Raw genomic sequence first — 21329 nt, forward strand, 5'->3', positions numbered from 1 at the left:
AAGGCCCTAAGAGGTTCTATGCGAAGAATGTCATTAAACCTCATGCCAGTTTTAGTAAATATAATGTATTTATTTTGAAGCAAAATATACCAATAGACAAGCCAATAATTTAGTTGAACTAGAAATCAGAAAGTACAATTTAGTAGGCTAAATGAAAAATTCCACATGGATATTCTAAGATATTTTATGACCGATTATCCTGATGGACTAGCCTAGTGACGAGTTCTTGACACCTCATGCTGACGTGAAGGTCACACGCTATCTGAGCGTGTGCAGTCAAGCCGGTGACTCATGCTCTGGGGATGGTGGGGCCCCTGCAGCCAGGAGTCCCCAAGGCCTGGCAGGGAGGCTGAGGTCTTTCCTACTGGACTGAACTGCTTCAGGTCTCCGGTCCCAGCCATCTCAAGAGAGCTCCCCTTCCTGTGTCCTCCGTCCTCTTCAGCGTGGCCGACCGCCGTGGCTCACAGAGTCCTTCTCCAAACAATCCACCATCAGCCCCCTCCAAAGCTCTCCAACTCTGAAGTCCTGATTATCCAAGGCCTCTTGGTCATGGCAGGCAGTGGCTTTCTGTGTTAGGTCCTGAAGGCTGCACTTACTCAGGGATCTCTCTGAAGTTTAGCAAAATGGAATTTATGTGCATTGTGCTGTGCACCTAAGAAACTTACAGATTTGTCCTTGAAGATCCACTGACTTGAAACTTTAAGATCCTGAGAGAGAGTTAAGTATTAACTTAACTTGTTAGAAGTTAACTTGTTAGAAGTCTCCTTATTACAGCATTAAACATGCCAGTTAGAGTTTTAGAAGATGCAGAATCCTACAACTCCTTCACGGGAAAAATGACAGATGATACGTGCATGAAACTGGCAACTTGTCTTCCCAGAAGCCCTGGGGCGTACAAGGTGATGTTTTACATGGTATTAGTCACAGAAGGCATTTGTGGATGGCCCCAAGAGACTGTCCCAATATAAACAGGAGAGAGGATGGAGAATGGATGAGAAAGGAGGAAGACCACTGGTCAGGTGGCCCATCTGACAGAGGGCTGACTCCTGAAGGTTAAGTCCTCATGTCCCAGTGGATGAGAGACAGGGACCACCTGCCCCTGTGATATACAATTCTAGTGCCTCAAAACTCAAGCAGGGCTGGAAGGTCTAGCCTCACCTCTCTGGACGGGGAGGGCTGTGGATAACCCTGGGCAGGGTGTCTTGTGTCCCAAGAACTGGAGTGAAGAAGTTACTCAGCAGGTTCCAAGACTCCTTTACATGTCCCAAGGGTTTAGCCTAACACGTTCGCCTCCCCTAGACTCAAGCTCTAAGGTCTGGGTAACCCATGTAAAATGCATTCTCGGAGAGCGTCCCCCGCTCCACAGAGGGGAAGGCTGGGGTTTGGCTGGGATGGCAGGTTTTATCCACGGGGCACGCCAATGACTTTGACGGTTGATTCTGATGCATTTGCGTTACTTCCTTACTATTTTTGGTAGGATTTTAAAATGATTGGTTCATTAACTGTTTAACAGAGGAATAATTCGGTAGAGGCAACCAGGAGTTTGAATAGGATCTTTCTTCAGTAGTATCTGGCCTAGAGAGAGGAGAGAGGGATCCTGGTTACTCTGCTGGTCTAAGACCCCACCTGACCAGCCCTGGAACAGGAAATCCATATCGGGACTCTACCAAGTGCCTCTTATTTTCAAAGACACGAAATGCGCTGTATTTAAAAAAAAAAAAAAAAAAAAGGTCCCTGTCTCCCTAAGATGTTAAGGAAGGTCTGGGCTGAGGATAAAAGACTATACCTTCCCGTGCAAAGTAACAATAACAAGTCAGGCAGCGGTGAGGAGGCGGTATTCTGTCTCCTGTCGGTGAGACAACCCCAGGGTTGGGCCAGGAATGGAGAATGTTCACTTACTATGCTCCAGTCATGAGTGGGAGGCTGAAGCCTCTACACGAAATCTGGAAGCTTGGATGGCATACTTGATTCTCTCATCTTTCAATGGTAGCCCTTTCCATTTCTCAACTTTTTTTTAAAACCGGCACCCCCTACCACGCTTTCTGTGGTTTCTGTGACACTTTGCTAGAACTTGACTTGGTATAGATGTGTGTACACACACACACATACACACGCACACAATTTTTTTAAATGCATAGAGAAAACTCCTCTCTATTCAGCGAGTCTGACATGCTCCCTTTAAACCGATCATTACTGCTTTCAATCTCCCATTTAACAATGTCCCAGGCCTGTTCTCGTTCTAGTGAAATGAATTAATGAAGTCACAACCAAGCACGTGACAAAATAATTACGTGCAGAAAAGCCATTTCAGGAAAATGAGTGCAGGCCCAATAAAGACTCCTCAAATAAAGGCACAACGTGGGCTCAGAATTGCTTATTTAAAATAAAAGGTGATTTACTAGAGTCAGAAGAGAAGTCAGCAGAGAAGCAAAGAGGAAAAGAAAACCAAATCCTCACTGGTCCCACACAGAATCCAGAAGGTCCAAACCACTAAACACATCCGCTTACAGTACTGAGAAGCGGGTCTCCCTGGTGAGAGAGACCACGGCTGGTGGCCCTTGTTCCACAGATGAGCAGGCCGAGGCCGAAGGGTGGACTCAGAACAGGCCTTGCTCGGAGCTGGAATTTGGCTGATCTCAGAGCCAGGGATCAAAGCCGTATTTTCCTGGTTCCAAGCGACATGTCTTTATACGCTGTTGCTTCTGTGGGCGTTCACAGAGAAGGCTTGTCTGACAAACCCTCTGGGGAGCTTTGGGTGGTCTACCTGGCCTACCCCAGGCTGTCGGACCCAGCACGCTGCCCCTGTGGGGAACACCGGCAGCCTGGAGCCCTGAATGTCCCATGATGCGAAGAGGTCCCCCCAGCAAGATGGTGCCTCTCGGGCTGGCGACGGACAGGTGTCTGGGGACAAGAGAAGAGGGCAGAGGATGACTCCAGACCCATGCACGCCACAGAGCTCAGAGAGATGCAGAGGGAGGAGCCTCTCGAAGGCACACAGGGTTTCAATTCATGCCATCTGCCAGCACAAGTTCTGAAGTAACACTTCTTCTGAAACACCCAAACAACTCCAAAGAAAACAATGACTTAAGAGTATTTTTTAGAAGATTGGTCTCCCCTTAGAAAGCAACGGGTTCACCGTGTACGTGTGGTCTATAGATCGGAGGGGATCAGCTCAAGGGGAGCCGAGTGGATTGGGGTGGGGGGGCACCTGCGATGCTCCTTTTTCTACAAGTGATGTGGTTTTCATCTAGACCCAGCTGAGCCATTACCTCCACATTTTTTTTTAAAGACCCCAGCAAGCCACCCTGGCCCTTTTAAAAACTATGGCTAAGTCAAGTTTGAACACTGATACCCGGGGCCAAGCAACAGACTGCCAACTCGAACCACTTTACACAGAGATAGAAAACGAGCAGTTCCTACCTCACTCTTAAAGACAGAGCTGGGCCGTGGGATCTGTGGTCGTCACTGCTTACGGGACAATGCAGTCTGAGCTGCGAGAAAAATCAACAGGGCCTTTCTCCTCAGCATAGCCTTGTGTTTCTGAGAAAACCCAAATGATTTCCAATGCAACTGGTCTCTCCAGTTCCATCAGAGCGGTGACCCTGGAAGACGAGCCACTCCCCCACTTGCAAACTGGAACCAAAATGCAGATAAGAACACAGATATTTCCAGTGAATGCTAGAATCTGGCCTCCCTTCCAAGGCTATGGTGTCACAGGTGTTGTCACTATCTTTGGTGTGTCACCCCGACTGGGTAGCTGAGCGCTCAGAGAACACAGTGGCTTTGCCCCCATGTCTGTCTTCACTTCCGTCCCCTTGGACCTTCTCGGTCACCCCCAGGGACTCATGGACTGCCTTGGGGAGGCAGGTATCATGGGCCGCTCAGGGAGCCCACATCTACAGTAACACCCCCAGAGACAGAATTTACAGGGCAGTCAATGGGGGCTGCAAAGCATTCACCTTCCCCTGCCATAGTCACGCCAGCACACAAGTCATCCCCTCGTGACCTGTGGGCACGCCATGCGGATGCCCGGCACACTAGAGAACTGCACTGCCACCGAGACACTCAGGACCACAAGGATCAGAGCGCTGGATGGCTCAGAATCCCTCCAGCAAGTTCTACAGGGTTTTGCCCTTTGGGTTTTTGTTTCTGGGTTTGTTTTTTTTCTTAAGATTTATTGGTTTATCTGAGAAAGAGAAAGACAGTGCAAGCAGTGGGGTGGGGGAAGGAAGAGAGAGAATCCTCACGTGGACCTCCCATTGAGCGCAAAGCCCACAAGGGACTCGAACCCACGGATCCCAGGACCCTGAGATCATGACCCGAGCCGGTATCAAGAGCAAGACCCTGAACTGACTGAGCCATCCAAGAGCCCGGGGTCTTAAACTCTTACACCAGAGGTCGGCATAATTCCTCCATGATCATTTATGCCCTGCCAGCCGCATGGCCACTGCAGCACACACTGAGCTCTTGGGACGTGAAGTCAGCACCAAGTTGTGGCTGTTGCCCAAGTTGTGGCTGGGGGTTGCAGTTCACCGACCCTGTCCCAGACTCAGAAAGTGAATACGAGAGACAGAGTTTATCTCTAAAAGCTGAAGAGCTCCCATGACAGAAGAGGAGAGTGTCTGACAGCCGTTCGGGCGGGCCCGGAAAGGCAAGGACTCACCTTGAGCAGCACGGCCGCCACAATGCCCAGAAGAGCCAGCAACAGCAGACCGAGTTTTCCTCTGTTGAAGCGCTTCAGGATGAAGAATTTTGCCCAATCCACCTTTGACTGGCTGTTGGGAGGATACCTGAGCTTGTTAGCACCTTCCCTCTTTAAACTCTTCAGCAGACAGGGCCGCTGATGAGAGAAGGTATCAAAACTGTACTTCCCATGGTAAGCTCCCATTCCGCTAGAACCTGAAACAGAGGGACCAGACAAGACAGGCTCCATCGTAGGGGACACAAGCTGCATGAACCCCAACAGAGGAAACCCATGGCACTCCTTGCCGTCCTGGACACCCCCACCTAACTTCTCAGCGCAAATGATGCTTTGAGGAAGTTCTCCCCCCCCAACCCCGCCCCACCCCTCTCCCATTCACCAGCAAGTTGATCTCCCTGCCAAAAAGGGGCACTCTCCAAGGGTCCAGTGAGGCTTGCAGCTCTCAGGGCCAGTGGCTCTCACTGAGACCAAGGACCCTGCTCTAAATCTATTCTCGCCACAACCCCTTGGTATGAAGGCATCAGTGCCCCCGATTCCAGAGACTACGAGGGAGCCTGCCAGGGTCAGGCAACTTGCCCAAGGTGGAGAAGGCAAAGCCAGAATGTATATCCAGGTCGGCTGGACTCTTAACTACTGTGTGCTCTTTTCCTGCTATTCCATGTAGCTTTGTTTATCCATAGCCCTCTTCCCCCACTTGCTTCCTCTAAGCTCCTAGAGAGCAACAAAGACAGGATGACAGGGTTACCCCACTGGGTAACAGTAAGCAAGTTATAAATCCTTGTCCTCTTTTAAGCCATGCTCTGGGACAGTCTTCTTTATTATGGGTGCTGGGCAGATACACTGTATGGCATGGTGGCCATGAGGCACAGGAGAATGGGGCCAGGAAGGCACTTACTGGTGCTCTGGGGGCTGCTGACACATCATTTTGGGGACAACTGAAGCTATAGAGAAATTTGGTAATATGCATCAAAAGACACACATTGTTATGGAGAAACAGAAATTATATGTCAACACACTGACAGCATTTATGCCTGGGAGACTACTACGTTTCAGCCTTACAGCTGTCTGTAGTGTTTTGTGGTTGCCCTTTTCCCTAAAAAAACTCTTATCACTTTTAGAACAGGAAGAAAAAAGCATTTCACTTTGGAAAAAAAAAAAAAAAACAGCTCTTAGCCTTTTTAACACAGTATAATATGTTGAGACATTTTCCCCCAAGAATCAGAAATTGCACAAAACTGCATTAGAATCCTAACCTGGAAAAATGTGGACTCACAAAAACCTAATGCCAGGAATTAAACGCAAATATGGCCCATCTGTAGGACAGAGCACTGGTCGGTTACTGAAATCATGACACACGACCATGCCGACGTGGGAAGATAGCCCACTCTACTCTCACACACAGGTGAAAAACAGAGTACAAGTTTGAACAAAATATTCTTGCTTTTACATATACGAATGTGTGCAAACATGCACAAGGAAAGGAATTTTAAGGATGTACCCCAGAGCTTAATTAAAGAGTGGGGTAAGGGTAATCTAAGCTTTAATTCTTCTCTTTTCCTAGGAAGCCTGATTCCTTCTGTGTGTAGCAGGCAAAAGGTTTTGTTTATAAAGAGGAGGATATGGTCAATGATGCTAAACACAAAACAGGGACTGAACACAAGTCACTCGATGTACACTCAGGAGGCACCAGGGATGCCCGAGTCTTTGCTGGGAGCCAGCAAAGACTGGGGTCTCACAGAATCCTTTAAGAAGCTGGGCAGTGAGGAATAGCAGCCTCCATCCTGTAAGCTATCTTCCCTTTCATTCACCCTCCCTCCCTCCACAACACGCTCAATCCATCAGCAAATCCTGTTGCTTGACACCCCCCCCCAAAATATCCAGCCCCTTTTCACTAGGTCCCCTGCAACCAGGCCAGTCCAAGCCACCACTAGCTCCAGTCTGGGCCCCAGCCCAGGCCTCTCTCAACCGGTCCCTCATGTGCACCAGGCACGGTGCTGGGCACTGGCAATCCCCCCACACCCTAGAACCAGAAATGGGGCACACATGGGTGGCAGGCTGTGGTCTCTTGGGCTTCTAAGACAGTGGCTTTACTGTTTGCTTCTTACTGTGAGAATTCCTACACACTCGTTATTGGTGACACTTCAACAACATATTAGAGAGGCCGACCACCTAGCTACTGAAGGAGAAGTATGAGCAGGGCCGGTCATCTGGCATGTGGAAGAGGCAGGCGGGTCACCGCCCAAAGGAAAACAGCAGGGCCCGGGCTGTGTCCATGGAACTCCCCAAGAATGAGCACGTCCTCAAAACACCGGGAATCTCTTCCTCTGCACCCCACACAGAGGCCTGGGGGGCTGTGGGGGTGGACCCCGAGGACGACTTCGCCCCACTCTGAGCAGACAGCAAGGGGGGACTCAGAAACCCCGACTGCCGCCTGCTCTGGGTGTTCTGCACCCGGCATCCACTACCTCACCGTCAAAAAAGACAGAGGAGCCTTATCTGTGAATCTGAGACCTGGCTTTGGCCAAAAAATAAAAAATTTTAAAAATCCCCTCAACCTAAGAAAAGGACCGTAAGTAACCAAGTAATAACCAATATATAGGCAAACCAGTGAAAGGAACAAAACCAGTTACAGACTGCGCTGGGGGCTACTAAGGACGGAAGGGGCGACAGGACAGAGTCACCCGACAGCCAGATGACCTGCACCACCGTGGGACTCTGGCAGCTGGCGCCACGTGTGGCCGAGGGGGCTACTCACCTACCCCTCCAAAGGGCAGCGAGCTGAGGGTGAAGTGCATGATGACGTCGTTGGCCGTGACGCCACCGCTGGACGTGCTGTTGATCATCCGTCTGACAAGCTGAGGGAGGGAACACGGGCTCCGGGTCAGCAGTGCCCGTGGCGCCGGCCGCGGCTGGGAGGGGAACTCGCAGGCTCCACACCTGGGCCTACCCACCTGCCTCTGGCAAACAGTGCTGCCTGCATCAGCCTCCGAAGGCGCAGCTCGATTTGGCAAATGTGCAATCGCAGGTATGTGCTCAGATGCACGTCTGGCCCTCGGAGGCTGCCGCGGCCTCCCATGTGCTCCACTGCTGCCTCGGGCAAAGGCGCCCCCTCATGGCCACGAGGAACAGTCCAGACTGCATTCAGGGTCTCAACCATCACCCGTTTCTCTCCCTCTGCTCTGAATGACTGCGTGGGACTGGCAGTACCCTGGAGTGTTCGGGAACTGCCAATAATGTTTACGTGTTCAGACTTGGAATTTGATCTGTTTTGAAGAAATGGCTGGCCCAAGACCAGAATAGGCATGAGGACACCTGACGAAATGTCACTTCTCCTTGCTACCCACAAGGCCTCGGGAGTTCGAGTCACAAGGGTCACAGTGGGCTGTGGTAGGGCGACCCTGTCACTGGGCAGCGCACCCCACGGACGTGCGCCCTGCCCGGTAGACTTTGGGCTTCAGGGCTCTTGTGTGCATCACCTGTGGTCGTTCAACACGTCAGACCATGATTAATAACCCATTATTCACGGAGGCCCATGCATCCGGGGTCCCTTCACAAGGCCGTGTCCCCACAGCACGTCAGGCTCTGGAAGCAGTGTGTCACCATGCACAGAACCTCCGTGTGCGAACTCCTCGGACCTTGACCGGCCCCCCCCCTCAGGTTCTCCCACTTCTCCAGACGGCTCCTGAGCCCACCTGCCCAGCTCGAGGCCACTGTCCCTCAGCAACAGCCAGTCCCCTCGGGAGCCGTGCAACACGGCCAGGGGGCCACTCACCCTGGTGTAATAGGGCATCACAGGCTCATCTGACTGGTATGGCCCCTCGCTCTAACAGAGAAACTGAGGAAAGTGAAGTCGGCGATTTCACAACTGTACCCGTGACTGTTATAGACACCACAGCCCCACACAGCCCACTGAGGGCCACAAATGCCACTGGGGTAAGAGCGAAGGCTCTTACACAGGAATGCCCTGGGAGTGCAGGCCACAGAAGCTTCCAGGGCTGGTATGGAGGCCTTACAATTACAGGGGAGATGTTTGTCAGCGCAAGAGCTTGTGACACAGCCCTGAAGACTCAGGTCTGACCCCAGGGAGCGTGGGAAGGGTGACAGCTATAACCCCAGGGCCTCATTACTCCAGACAACTGTCTACAAGCAGTGCCTTGCTCGGTGAACTCTGTTACTGGAGGAAACAGACCATGTGGCCGGGAAGGAACCTGGTCTGTGACAGTGACTCGTGCCAGGGAGCCGTTCTCCACAGCGCCTACCTTATCATTGTGAGAAAAGATGTAGAAGGCCAGTGGCTTTTCACGGCTGTTGATGAACTTTATGGCCTCGTCGGCATCCTTCACAGGCACGATGGGAAGAATGGGCCCGAAAATTTCTTCTTGCATCACCCTGGCTTCAGGATCGACATCAGTAAGGATCGTTGGGGCTGGAAGAGAAAAGCAGCAAGTGGAAATGGTGAAGTCGAAGACAGGAACGCCAAGCTCTCCACTTTTTTTTTTGTTTGTTAAAGATTTTATTTATTTGACAGAGAGAGATCACAAGTAGGCAGAGAGGCAGGCAGAGAGAGAGAGGGGTGGGGAAGCAGGCTCCCCGTTGAGCAGAGAGCCCAAAGCGGGGCTGGATCCCAGGATCCCGGGATCATGACCTGAGCAGAAGGCAGAGGCTTTAACCCACTGAGCCACCCAGGCGCCCCGCCAAGCTCTCATCTTAACGTTTGTTTCTGGCTCACTGATCCATCCCTTCGTGATCCCGCCCAAGAATTAGCTACTGAAGAATATTTTAAAAAGTCCTGAAGAAATCAGTCCTGATGTGGAGGAACCGTGCGTGTCTGTCTCCAAGCTGGTGCATCCGGGGATCCCCCAGGCAAGCGAGGAGAAGATACAGATGCCTGAGTCTATTCACGTCTGACCCTGTTGGCAGCCACATCCGCACGGACCAGGGGGTTGGGGGTTGTTTCCATCTCGCTCTGTGCAGGTCCCTCTGGCAACGCACACAGCCCCTCCATGGATCAAATGGACACCATCTCTTGGTTCGCATGCTTCCACGCATAGGATGCCACTGACCTTTAACTCTATCAGGTTAAGGATGGACTTCAGGGGTCAAGAGACCCTGAGTTCAGGGTTCCAGCCACTATGGGGAAGGCGTGCAAGACAGGCAGGCAATGTGGGTGCCAACAAGGCTTTGCAGAGTCCTGGCATCCATGCCATGCCACACCAAACTGCAGGGGTCTCAAAGACCCCACAAACAAGCCGGGTCTTCAATGAAAAGAGAAGGCACCTGCCAGTAACAAGCTCTCTCTCTTCCTTTCCCCCTCATTTCCCACTAGGTCATCCGGGCAACGTGGCAGAAGATGGCTCTCGCCAGCACCCTGCACGGGGGTGTCTGCAGTCTCCCCAAAACCACCGCCCGCTGCTTCCCGGGCTCAGAGAACCGTTCCGGGGCGGGGGCGGGGGCGGTCTACTCCCTACACAGCTGTGTGTACAGGTAAGCTGACCTTGACTGCAGGTCAGGGGGACATTCGTAACTGGTTGATCTAATTGCAAAAGACCTTTTCTCTTGCTGTTGATGAGCCGAGGAGCGGCCAAGGTCAACAGCTGATGGGAAAACAGAAAGATGAAAAACTGGGGGTTTGAGAGCTGTTACTGATGTGAGAATATTTTCCTCCTCATTGTTTTAATCCTCTAGGGTTTTAGGTTCTTTCAAATTGGGTTTTTTGAGGATGTGCAGCATCCTGTCTGCTAAAAAGGCATAAGTAAAGCCATATAGGACAGCTTTTCAGCTGAGTAAGTGTGTCTCTCATTCCTCGGGTCACCTTATGTTATTTTACAATAATGTGTTTGGGGGCGCCTGGGTCACTCAGTTGGTAAGTGTCTGCCTCTGGCTCACGTCATTGCTCAGGGTCCTGGGATGGAGCCATGTTGGGTTACTGGCTCAGTGGGGAGTCTGCTTCTCCCTAGCCCTTCCCCCTGCTCCTGCTTTCTCTCTCTCTCAAATACAAAAATAGAATCTTTAAAAAAAAAAAGAAGAAGAAGAAGAACAGTGTGTTCAAAATGCAACAGGCATACATACTCCTGGTGAAGAATAAAAGAACACAAAAACAAAGTAAACAATGTCAAGCCTGAGAGAAGAAAAATATTTCTGGGGTGCCTGGGTGGTGCAGTCAGTTAAACTTCTGACACTTGGTATCAGCTCAGGTCATGACCTCAGGGTCATGAGATCAAGCTCCAGTAGAATCTATGCCCAGTACAGAGTCTGCTAAAGATTCTCTCTCCCTGGGGCGCCTGGGTGGCTCAGTAGGTTGGGCACCTGCCTTCGGCCTGGGTCATGATCCCAGGCTCCTGGGATCAGCCTCATATCAGGCTCCCTGCTCGGCGGGAAGCCTGCTTCCCCCTCTACCACCCTCCTGCTTGTGTTCCCTCTCTCACTGTGTGTCTCTCTGTATCAAGTTAGATAAATGGATAAAATCTTGAAAAAAAAAAATTCTCTTTCCCTCTCCCCCTTCTGCCCCCCTCCCACTCTATAAATAAATAAATCCAAAAAAATTTTTTAAATGAAACAAGGAAACATTACTTCTGGACCAGTACTGCCACTAACTACTTGTGGTGGAATGATTTCCTCCTTGGGCTGTGCCCCCTGCCAGAAACCAGAAGGAATTAAACAAGAGTTCTGTTTTGCTTCTCAGGGTTAAGTTACAGGGTGTAGGAAGGGAAAAAAAAAAAAGAAAAGAAAAGCTGCATGTAAGGCAAAAAGCCAGTGCAACACAGGTGGTATTATTTGTAAAGACCCAGAACCAGCTCTAAGTGGTTATACAAGAATGAGCACCAGAAAGCAGCGTGTCACTGCTCATTAAACATTACGTCTCCAAAAGCTTATTCAGTGTCAGTAAATAGCGTCAATGGAAACTGTCACACTGCCCGTGTCCCCAGAGCAAAAGGTCAATTTCTATTACCTACGTAGCGTGTGGCCTCATCGGTCTCCCCACCGAAAGCGATCTTCTGTCCTTCCAGCAAATTTAGTATCCTCTTAAAATGACGAAGGTTGATGATCCTCTCATAATCGGGAGATTCTTTTATATTTTCACCATAAAATTCCTATTTAAAATCATTGTATTTAACCACCACGGAAGACCGCTATTTCAGTTTAATAAGCGCAAAATCCACCCATGCCCGAAAAGCCATCTGGTTGTAGATCACCGCCCTCCTCCCTCAAGTGGTCTAACAGTGTTTACACTTCCTGGCAGGCTGGGCATGAGAACTAAGGCAGACGCACAGACTGAGGACCCTCCGTGATGTCCGGGGTTCGTAGGGTCATCCTGCAGACCAGCCGGGGGTCGTACCGGGGACGAATGCTCTCAATTTACTCTCAAGTCAGGGGGCACCTGGGTGGCTCAGTGGGTTAAAGCCTTTGTCTTCAGCTTAGGTCATGATCTCAGGGTCCTGGGATCGAGCCCTGCATTGGGCTCTCTGCTCAGCGGGGAGCCTGCTTCCTCCTCTCTCTCTGTCCGCCTCTCTGCCTACTTGTGATCTCCGTCAAATAAAAAAATAAAATCTTCAAAAAAAATTTACTCTCAAGTCAGGAGGAGTGTTGTTCACCCTGCTCCAAGCAACCCTCCCCCAGGTCTAGGTGCTAAGAATCTCCCCGGAAGCATGCTGATGAGCCCCAGCTCCAGAGCTCCAGAGCCACGCACAGTGGTTTTCAAGGCTGCCTGCCCCTTAGAATCACTGGAGACCCAGACCAGCTGAACTGCAGTCTTCAGAAGGTGAGGACTGGAAACTTTCATACATGGGAGAACCTCAGGTGAGAACTGCTATCTTAAGGATGTGAATGCCTCAGAGGAAGGCAGAGGGGATCCTACTCCTTTGAAACCAACTGCATCCCCATAACTCAGCTAAGCACGTCTTCTCCCATCTCCAAGGGCTTTCAGTCTCACAGGATGTCATGAAACCCTGACGTCCCATATTCCCCGAGTCTGGCCAAGACCCCTTTCATGTTCCCCTTTTCTGGCCCCATCTTCAGTCCCATCCCACAGAGCCAAGTCCCCTATCCAGACGTTCAGTCCTCTGTGCCCAGAGTGAACCCGCTTGGATCTTCTCTCAAGTTCCCGGGGCACACTTTTCATTCTCTGATCATAATGTTACTCTTCGGTGTCCCCAATCCTTCCTTTCAGTGCTCAGTAAGCATCTGTTGAGTGAACTATGACTGTTCCAGAAATTTCTTCCACCCAGGGGGCTTTAAATGGCCCCCTCCCACCAGTAAGCTCAGTCACATTGGTTCACCCCCTTCCTCTCTTCCAACCCAAACCCTACATTTCTGCGAGGCTGAGCTCAGACCACTTCCACAGCATTTCTCCATTCCTTCTAGAGAGATCTTTACTTTGGACACCCTGAAAGACTGAGAGAACCAGGCTGAGTACAGTATCAATACATATTTGATTAATTCACTCCTCCAAACTACTGGCCTTCCTAAGCCCTCTGTACACGCAAGAACTGAGAACCTTAATCAGCAATGGCCAACAGGCCAAGGGCCTCTTCCTGCATTTCAGAGGACTGCCAATATCCTCTAAAAAAACCACAAAACATAGCTATTGATTTTTTTTTTCAAAGCGTATGCCACAACTAACCAGTTGTTCCAACACATCAGCTAGATAGCTGAAGAGGGTTAAACACCAACCTAACCTTGCTCCTAGCAGACACCTTTCTCAGAAAGGTTCCCAGAGCGTTTTGAATAAAACCATAAATTAACTCCACCACATATGCTACTGGAATTCTCCAGGAGGTGGCGGGGGTTGAGGGGTGGGGTGGGGACCAGGGATGCCGCCTGCACAGAGCTGATTAGATGCGTTTCTTAATGAAATCAATGGACTCAGATGTGTTAAGCACAAACCTTCACGGTTTCCTTAATCTTCTGCACAATTTGATGCTGGAGGGACGGTTCACAGAGGACATAGTCAGGAGCAATGCAGGTTTGGCCACAATTCATGTATTTCCCCCAAGTTATGCGCCTGAGGTGGGGGAGAAAATGGAAAAGCCACAGAATTCAATCTACTATTCATCTGCTACACGCTTTTCTGTAATTTGAGTATTCTGCAACTAGCATGTACTCATAAATCTACTTAGTAGGCTTTGTAGAAAAAGAACAAAAATGCTTTCTTTATAAGATTATCTCTACATCAGTCAGTTGGAACTTAGAATGCATTTTCCCATCGACACAGTACACTCTGAGGAGCCAGGACATTCTCATGCCAGCTCACAGGAAATGGTACTTTATAAGCAGGGAAGCCCTTGCCTGTTTTGAGATAAGCAGCAGCCTCCCCACACCCTCTTCTCCTCTGACTCTAGCCAGGGGACATCAAGACGCCGGGAGCCCCTTACAGACATCAGTTCTCCTGGCTGTAGCTGTAGGTCCTGCTGACAGGAGGTTCGGGTATAAAGAGAGCAGTCAGCCCCCAAGCCCACCCTCTTCTGTGTGGAGCCCCGCCCCGCTCTGGAAAGCCATGCCCGCGTGCGGATCAAAGCCTGCCATCGGCCCCTTTCCCCAAGGCCTCAGGTTCTGGCAGCTAGACAACCTGGACACGGCCTGCCTGCCTCCAAGCCCTCTTTGCCCGTCTTGGAAGGGGAGAGAAAAGCCAGACTGATTTAGCGGAGCACCTGCAACCTGGCGTTTTCTGGTGCCCAGGTGCATGATGTTACTGAGCAGAAACATGAGTAGTCGCTGATTCTGTCAACAAAGGAACTCATTAAGGTGCGAGCATAACACTTTCCTGCTGGGAATCTAAAGATTTTACTATGTACATGCGATCCTTTACTCCCTCCCTGGATCACCTGGCAGGTCTGTAACCTCAAGAAAAGAAAGCACTTCTCTGTAACTCCTAAGGACAGCCACGCGGTGTCGAGACCCACCGCTCATTTCTTCAGGCAGCGGAGGCAGGAGGTGGTTTGGGAAAGAGTTCCGCCGCCCCTGGGGACATCAGCCACCCGAATGCCACAATGTCTCTTGGAGCCAGGAGGCCCAGGATCTGGGGCACAGAGGACACACCAAGCTATCGGTGTCAGGAAGCCCTCGGGTACAAGAAGGCTCACCGGCAGGCAACGTCCAGGTCACAATCTGTGTCGATGTAACACGGGCTCTTGCCTCCCAGCTCAAGTGTCACGGGGGTCAAGTGCTTGGCAGCGGCTTCCATGACAATCCTCCCAACAGCCGTGTTCCCCGTATAGAGGATGTGGTCAAACCGCTGTTTCAGGAGCTCCGTGGTTTCAGGGATGCCACCATTAATCACGGCATACAATTCCTTTGGGAAGGAGAAACAGAGGCACTGACATCACCAATAAATCGCCCTAACGAGCAACTTCTTCGACATAAACCTGCAGCGTTCCAGTACACCAGGAAAAGAAGGGGACCAGCGCCGGGGAGGAGGCAGGAGGGAGCTGACAGAGGACACATGGAGCACAAAGTCTGATAGCATCTGAGACCCACCCCCTGCGGTGGAAGGGACCGGCACGGGTCCGCAGGTTTCCATAATGAGCTCAGCTGTGAAGGCGGCCAAGAGGGGAGAGCAAGTGGCTGGATTCCACCGGGGAGGTGCATGAGACAGGGCCATGCAAGCTGGAGATTTTGATGAAGAGTCTGCGGTTGGGGACCACGGGACAGGTCCCAGTTGAGTGTCTCGAGCTGAACATTCCAGCACTACTCAACCCTGCGGAGCTCAACCTGGGCCAAGAGGCAGGGGAATGGAGCGAGCGCAACTCAATGCAATGCAGGGGAGAGGCAACACGGGAGAGAAGCTCCGCTCTAGAAGTCAGATCCAGACCAAGTCTGGGGTCTGTCACTCGCTAGCTAGGGGCCCTCAGCAACCTTACTGCACACACCTGTGAGCCTGTTTCCTTAACCGGGACTGGGGAGAGGTCCCAAAGCTTTGGGCTGAGCCCTCGGTGCCCTATGCTTTTCTCACTATTGGAATGGAAGAACGTCTCATGCAGCAGCATGACTCGAAGAAGCAATGACAGGGAACAGATGGCAAGGAAGGGACACAGAGCCAGGTGTTCAAAAGATTCGGAGCGCATGAGATAAAAGCGGGCTTGGGGGCCTCATGCTTCCACCTGATCTCCTACTAATTAGGAGGGCTCGTTAGCTCTCGCTCACTCCACAGTTCAAGTGCTCAGCAAATGCTTCAAGTTGTAACTTGCATGAATTCATCTATAGGACACCTGTGATTAGTCCCCTAACAAACTCAGAGAGAGTGAAGCAGGGATAGGCCTCGCTATCCCCACTGAGTGGGACAGTCAAGAAATAACCCCCAGTGAGTGGCGAAGTAGGATTTTCAACCTCGATCTTCTGGTTCCGAATCCTACTCCACCCCTGACATCATCCTGTCTTCATCGCCCTCTTGGGCCAGATAACCACAGCTACTGGGACATCGTAGTTTCGCCCGCTGCTGCGGCAGTGACAAGACGGCAAGGAGAACCCACGGTGAGCCTCCAGATTGCTCGAGGAATGTGTCCAACTCCAGCTACGACACTGTACAGAGGCCTTGCAATGAAGGGTAAATTAGGACTCCTCCCTACAGCAACTCCATGCAGACAGCAGTCAACGGCACACAATAGGAGGAAGAGCAGATGTATAGCTCCCCACCCCCCCACAGCCACCGAGAAACAGACACGCTGAGGATGGAGCAAGACATTATTACCTGGTCCAAATACTGCGGGAGGAGTTTGGCCAAGAGCTGAGCTGTTTTTTCACTTAGTTCAGAAGGCTTGATAATGACAGCATTTCCTAATCAAAGCAAAAAAAAGCAGGAGGGCATCTTTTAACACTTGAGTAACCTTAAAACCTACCACAACAGCGCTCACGGTGGGAATACAGGCTAGGTACTCCCATTACTTCGGCAGCTTTGAATTCTGCACTTTCTCAATGAGCATAAGAGATTCTTCGTTCTTTGTTTTTTTTTAATTTTATTTGAGAGCGAGAGTGCGCGCGCATGCACACACACATGAGTGGGGAAGGAAGGGAGAGAGAGAAGCAGGTTCCCCACTGAGCAGGGAGCCCAACTTGGGGCTCGATCCCAGGACCTTGAGATCATGACCTCAGCCAAAGGCAAATGCTTAACCAACTAAGCCACCAGGCACCCCAAAATCTTGTCTTACTTCCTCAAACTCCTTGGTTCTCATTAACTTCACATCATGGACAGTAGGCTCCATTATCCTCTCCTCCTCCTCCAGCTTTACTCCCACTCTCCTGGCTAGACTTTCCTGTTTGCCTTGGAATTACTGGGCAAACAAGCCTTGTTGTCAACAAACATTGTTGACTGGGATCTAGCAGAAGAGAGAAATTAACCTCCTGGCGTTTGCCACATACCCAAGCTAGCATGACTCCCACAGCCCCTAGCCAGATGAAGAAACGGATCAGATACAGTCAAATGATTCGCCCAACACCAGAGCTGGCAACTACAACCACCCGAGAGCATGGACGGCTGATTCCAAACTCCGGAACCTGTCACTGCATGACTTAAGACCTTCATGGGTTCACGGTCCAAGTATTTCAAAATACAAGGCACCATGCAAATCGCTGGAGCCCGCTTTAAAAAAAAAAAAAAAGATAATAAAGGAGTGCTTGGCTGGCTCCGTCCAGAGCGTGCGGCTCTTGATCTCAGGATTGTGAGTTGGAACCCCACGCTGGGTACAGAGATCATTTTAAAAGAAAAAAAAAAGTAAAAAAAAAAATCCTTTGTGTGTCACGGCTCCTCCCAGGCCAGACGATTTAATATCCCATCCCAAAACCACCTTTGGCCGGTTCCACCCCGCAGGACCTGCCCGCCCACCCACCTTGAGAGTGTACTTTCGTTTTAACAAACTGCTTTGCCCTTGCTAAATATACATTTATGATAATAATATCTTTGCATCCTCGGTAGTTGCTGGTGTAAAGCAAGGCAAACCACCATAGCAAATGTGTTTCATCAGTCACTATCCTTAATTTACAACCCATGGAAGAGAAGCAGCCCCTCCGAAGAATCAGGGAGACGGAAGCTGACCCCGGACCTGCAGCAATGGCTCCAATCAGAGGCTGAATGGTGAGAACAAAGGGGTAGTTCCAAGCTCCGATAATGAGTACGACTCCCAGGGGCTCTGGCTGGACATAGGCCTCGTCCAGCATGGTCAGCAAGTTCTTCTTGGCTGGCGTGGCAGTAACCCATTCAGAAAGATTCTCCAGCACAAGATCCAGTTCGCCAAGAATGGTAATGACTTCCTGACTGTATGCGTTGAATTCACTCTGTTACAAAGAGAGTCCCAGTTAACCTTGCACAAGTCTGACACTCAGTCCTGAGTGCCGAAAACCAGGTTACGTACACCTGCAGTGACATTTATGAGACTAAGCTGGTTTACTGTGCACACTCACACCCTTCACGCCCTCAGCAAGGGCTTGCTAATACAGTCAGCCCCTCTAAATCCTTCTTTACTGATTCAAGCCTTTTAATTTTTTTTTTGTAAAGATTTTTATTTATTGGTGAGAGAGCGAGCAACTGTGTGCACAAGCTGAAGGAGAGGCAGGCAGAGAGAGAAGCAGGCTCCCCACCCAGCAAGGAGCCTAACACAGGACTCGATCCCAGGACCCTGGGCTTGAGCTGAAGGCAGATGCTTAACTGACTGAGCCACCCAGGCATCCCTGATGCAGGCCTTTTCAAGTCAGGATTCAATATTACCTCTTTCAGGAAGATTTCCCTGATGAATATTAGCCTGTCTTGATCACACTTTATAATATAATCACAGGAATTCTGCCTCTGGCGTGTATCCTAACATTTCATCATCACACACTGATTTATAACTATGTTTGTTTCCCAAATTTAAATCCCTCAAGGGCAAGGACCTTACTGTTCTTTAGTAATTGTATATACCTATGTACTCACTTAAATATCTGATGTTTATAGAATGACTAATCATCCTTTCTGAAATCTTAATTATGCCATCTTATTTGATATCTCATTGTTACTAATACTACTGTTACTACCCCTCAAGATGATCTTTGCAGGAAATAAGGGGGTCTCACAGAGCCAGAGCAGGGCCTTGTTACCCCTGGAATAAAGATAAAACATAAAAACAAAGTGATAACAATAGTACTAGAAAGCAGTAATATACTAATGCCCTAAATACCACCCGACACCTTGTTACTCAAAAAGTGGTTCCAGGTTTTTTGGGGAGGTCGGTAGAATAGGATAATTCTGAGCTCACCTCCTCTCATGGCCTCTCCAAGGCTCCAAATGCCTAGAGAATAACTCTCTGAGGATGACCTAGAGACCCACAGAACACCTCTTCTTCAGCTATGTCTTCAGCTAAAGACATAAAGAAAAAGCTACATGGAATGGGGTGGGAGGAGCAGAGAAACAGTCTAGTTCAAACGCACACCATGGGCATGGGGACCCACATCACAGTAGCATCAGCAGTGGCATCACAGGAGTAGCCATCCCCCCTGAAGATGGAGGAGTTCAAGCCCCACATCAGGTGTCCCCGCCCTGGGGACCCGCACCGAGGAGCCTCTGTAACTCAGCCTTTGAAAATCAGCAGGGCTTAACTGGGATGGGGATGGTTAGTGAAGAACTAGAGAGCTACAAGAAACCAAGACTCTGGTCTCCAGGAGTCGCCACACAAACTCACTCACTCTGAGCCCCAGCACGGTTTGAAAAGTGCCTGGACCATATGTGAAGGAGATTTATTAACTAATTTTAGGGGGCGTGCAACATTAAAAACAGAAATACACCACTCCACAATTCCACTTCCCAGTATTTACCCAAAGAAAATGAAAATACTAATTAAGGGGTTCCTGGCAGGCTCAGTCGGTGGAGCAGGCAATTCTTGATCTTGGGGGGGTGTAAGCTCAAGCCCCACAATGGGTGTAGAGAGGATTCTAAAAAATAAAATCTAAAGAAAAAGGCAAAAACCAAAAAAAAACCCTACTAATTCAAAAAGATTGACGCATCCATATGTTCACAGAAGCATTATTGAATATAACCAGGATACGGAAGCAATCTGAGTGTCTGACAGATGAACAGATGAAGAAAACGTGGTACACATGCGCGTGCATCGGTAGGTCTTGAATGGAATACTACTTAGCCCTAAAAAAGCAAGTAATCTTGCCATTTGTGACAATATGGATGGACTCAGAGAAGGTGAAATAGTAAAAAAAAACCCATACTGCACAGCTAAGTTGTACACCTGAAACTAGTATCATAGCGTATGTCAACTACACCTCAATTTTAAAAAATGAAATAATGATTTTTAAAAAGTAAGGTTTCAAAATAGGCAACATGGTATCCACCTGGGAGCTTGTTACACACTTCAAATCTCAGATGCCCTCCAAGACCTACTTAACTGTAACTTGCATTTTAACAAGATCCCCAGGTGACTCACCATGGGACTCAAGTTTGAGGAGCAGTGGCCTAAAACAGAGTCAGGGAGGAAAACTTCAGCGCAACAACTGACAACCCAAAAACCTCTGTCTATAAAAGAAACCATAAACCAAAAGGCAAGAAACAGACCCAGAGAAAAACGTTTTGCGGGATATTAAGCTGACAAATGACCAAAATCCACAATGCAACAGACAACAGGCAAGGATCTAAAAGGCAATCACAGCAGAGGAAGAGGCCAGAAGACACTATCTATTTGTTGTCTCCAATCAGAGGCGCTGACTAAGCAAGGTAAGAGTTTCGGGAAACTTGCTTTATCAGTACAGCTGGAGATAACACTCCCTCGGTGCTTGCGTAATCAAAAATAAATTTTAAAAAAATGCAAAAGCTCGGGCGGAATGCGGTCCCCAAGTGGGACGGCGGGAGGCGGGTGTCCCGGCGCCCCCAGCCGCGCGCGTACCTTGCACAGATCGGCGCCGATGGCCTGCAGGATGTCCTTCTCGCGCTCCTGCACCATCCTGCGCAGGGCCTCGAGCTGCTGCAGCCGGAACCTCAGCGGGCGCGACCGGCCGGACGCGAACGCGTCGCGAACTCGCTGGATTCGGCTCTCCATGGCCTGGTCCTACAAAAAGACTGGAGGTCGCGGCGCGCCGCAGCGGCGGGGACGTGGCAGGCCGGAGGGATGGCCCCGCGGGCGGGCGCCGCCTCCCTCCCCGCCACTCCCCTCCCGACCGGCGCCCCCCACCCTACCTCCCGCGGACGCTGAGCCTCACCCCGTTCACCCAACCGCTCGCTGGCTCGGCGGCGGTCTGCGCACCCGCCCGGGTCAGACAGTCCGACCGCGGCCGGGCGGGGCTGGGCTCGACCAGCAGCCGCGCTCCGATTGGCCGGCGCGGGCCACGTGACCTCGGCGGCCGGACGCCGCCCCGGGATCTGGTCCGGGGGTGGGAGCTGCGGCCGCGCGCGCGGCGGGGGAGGGGTGCGGCGGGTGGTCTCCCGAGCGGACGCTGAGGCTTTATGGGGGGGAGGCGGGGCTCCCGGGAAGCGGCCGGAGCTCCGGGGAGCCCTGGCCCGGGACAGGAAACGCGGCCAACTCCCAGAGACGCCCTCGAGAGAGGGGGTTCCCGTCCCTCCTCCATTTTGTGGCTCCGATGGGGCCCGGCGCCGCCCAGTGTCGTTGGCGCAGCCTCAACGCGTCGGTGGGCAGTGAGCGCTCAGCCGCCCGCCCTCGTCGCT

At 50.8% G+C, this 21329-nt stretch overlaps 2 protein-coding genes across 14 annotated transcripts in view; one reads left to right on the top strand and one right to left on the bottom strand.

The window, feature by feature from the left end:
* SLC47A2 (solute carrier family 47 member 2) overlaps nucleotides 1-12029 on the top strand; it is a 30223-nt gene extending 18194 nt beyond the window's left edge. For 3 of the 6 annotated variants that reach the window (XM_059147763.1, XM_059147766.1, XM_059147767.1), the window contains 2 exons: nucleotides 10029-10186; nucleotides 11943-12029. In XM_059147763.1, the coding sequence (XP_059003746.1) occupies nucleotides 10029-10186; nucleotides 11943-11960 (176 nt within the window). In that variant the 3' untranslated portion in view covers nucleotides 11961-12029. Of the gene's footprint in view, nucleotides 1-10028; nucleotides 10187-10387; nucleotides 10462-11942 lie in introns of those variants that run through there. The other 3 variants (XM_059147762.1, XM_059147765.1, XM_059147768.1) reach the window with 2 other exon arrangements.
* ALDH3A2 (aldehyde dehydrogenase 3 family member A2) lies at nucleotides 50-20980 on the bottom strand. 8 transcript variants are annotated; one of them, XM_059147753.1, is made up of 12 exons: nucleotides 20867-20977; nucleotides 20554-20715; nucleotides 17734-17965; nucleotides 16386-16471; nucleotides 14782-14990; nucleotides 13586-13703; nucleotides 11652-11793; nucleotides 8962-9128; nucleotides 7458-7557; nucleotides 4664-4899; nucleotides 3421-3491; nucleotides 50-1575 (listed from the first exon to the last, which is right to left on the bottom strand). In XM_059147753.1, exons 2-12 carry the CDS (start codon nucleotides 20704-20706, stop codon nucleotides 1482-1484), a joined length of 1608 nt encoding a protein of 535 aa, XP_059003736.1. In that variant the 5' UTR covers nucleotides 20707-20715; nucleotides 20867-20977; the 3' UTR covers nucleotides 50-1481. The 8 variants fall into 8 exon arrangements, with proteins under 8 accessions (XP_059003736.1, XP_059003739.1, XP_059003741.1 ...); XM_059147756.1 differs by having other exon boundaries at nucleotides 3421-3540; XM_059147759.1 differs by lacking the exon at nucleotides 50-1575 and adding an exon at nucleotides 1590-2901 and having other exon boundaries at nucleotides 20844-20980.
* Nucleotides 20981-21329: the final 349 nt, after the last annotated feature.

The sequence above is a fragment of the Mustela lutreola genome, chromosome 15 (assembly GCF_030435805.1).
Source record: "Mustela lutreola isolate mMusLut2 chromosome 15, mMusLut2.pri, whole genome shotgun sequence".
Taxonomy (NCBI): domain Eukaryota; kingdom Metazoa; phylum Chordata; class Mammalia; order Carnivora; family Mustelidae; genus Mustela; species Mustela lutreola.

Bases quoted from the DNA above. Each gene is read 5' to 3' on its own strand.
- ALDH3A2 (XM_059147759.1), bottom strand. From the start codon at position 20,706: ATGGAGAGCCGAATCCAGCGAGTTCGCGACGCGTTCGCGTCCGGCCGG. The intron at 14,991-16,385 runs GTAATAATGTCT...TCCTTCCCAAAG, and splicing joins TCCCGCAGTATTTGGACCAG to GAATTGTATGCCGTGATTAA. The intron at 9,129-11,651 runs GTAATAGAAATT...TTTCTCTTCCAG, and splicing joins TGAGGCCACACGCTACGTAG to CCCCAACGATCCTTACTGAT.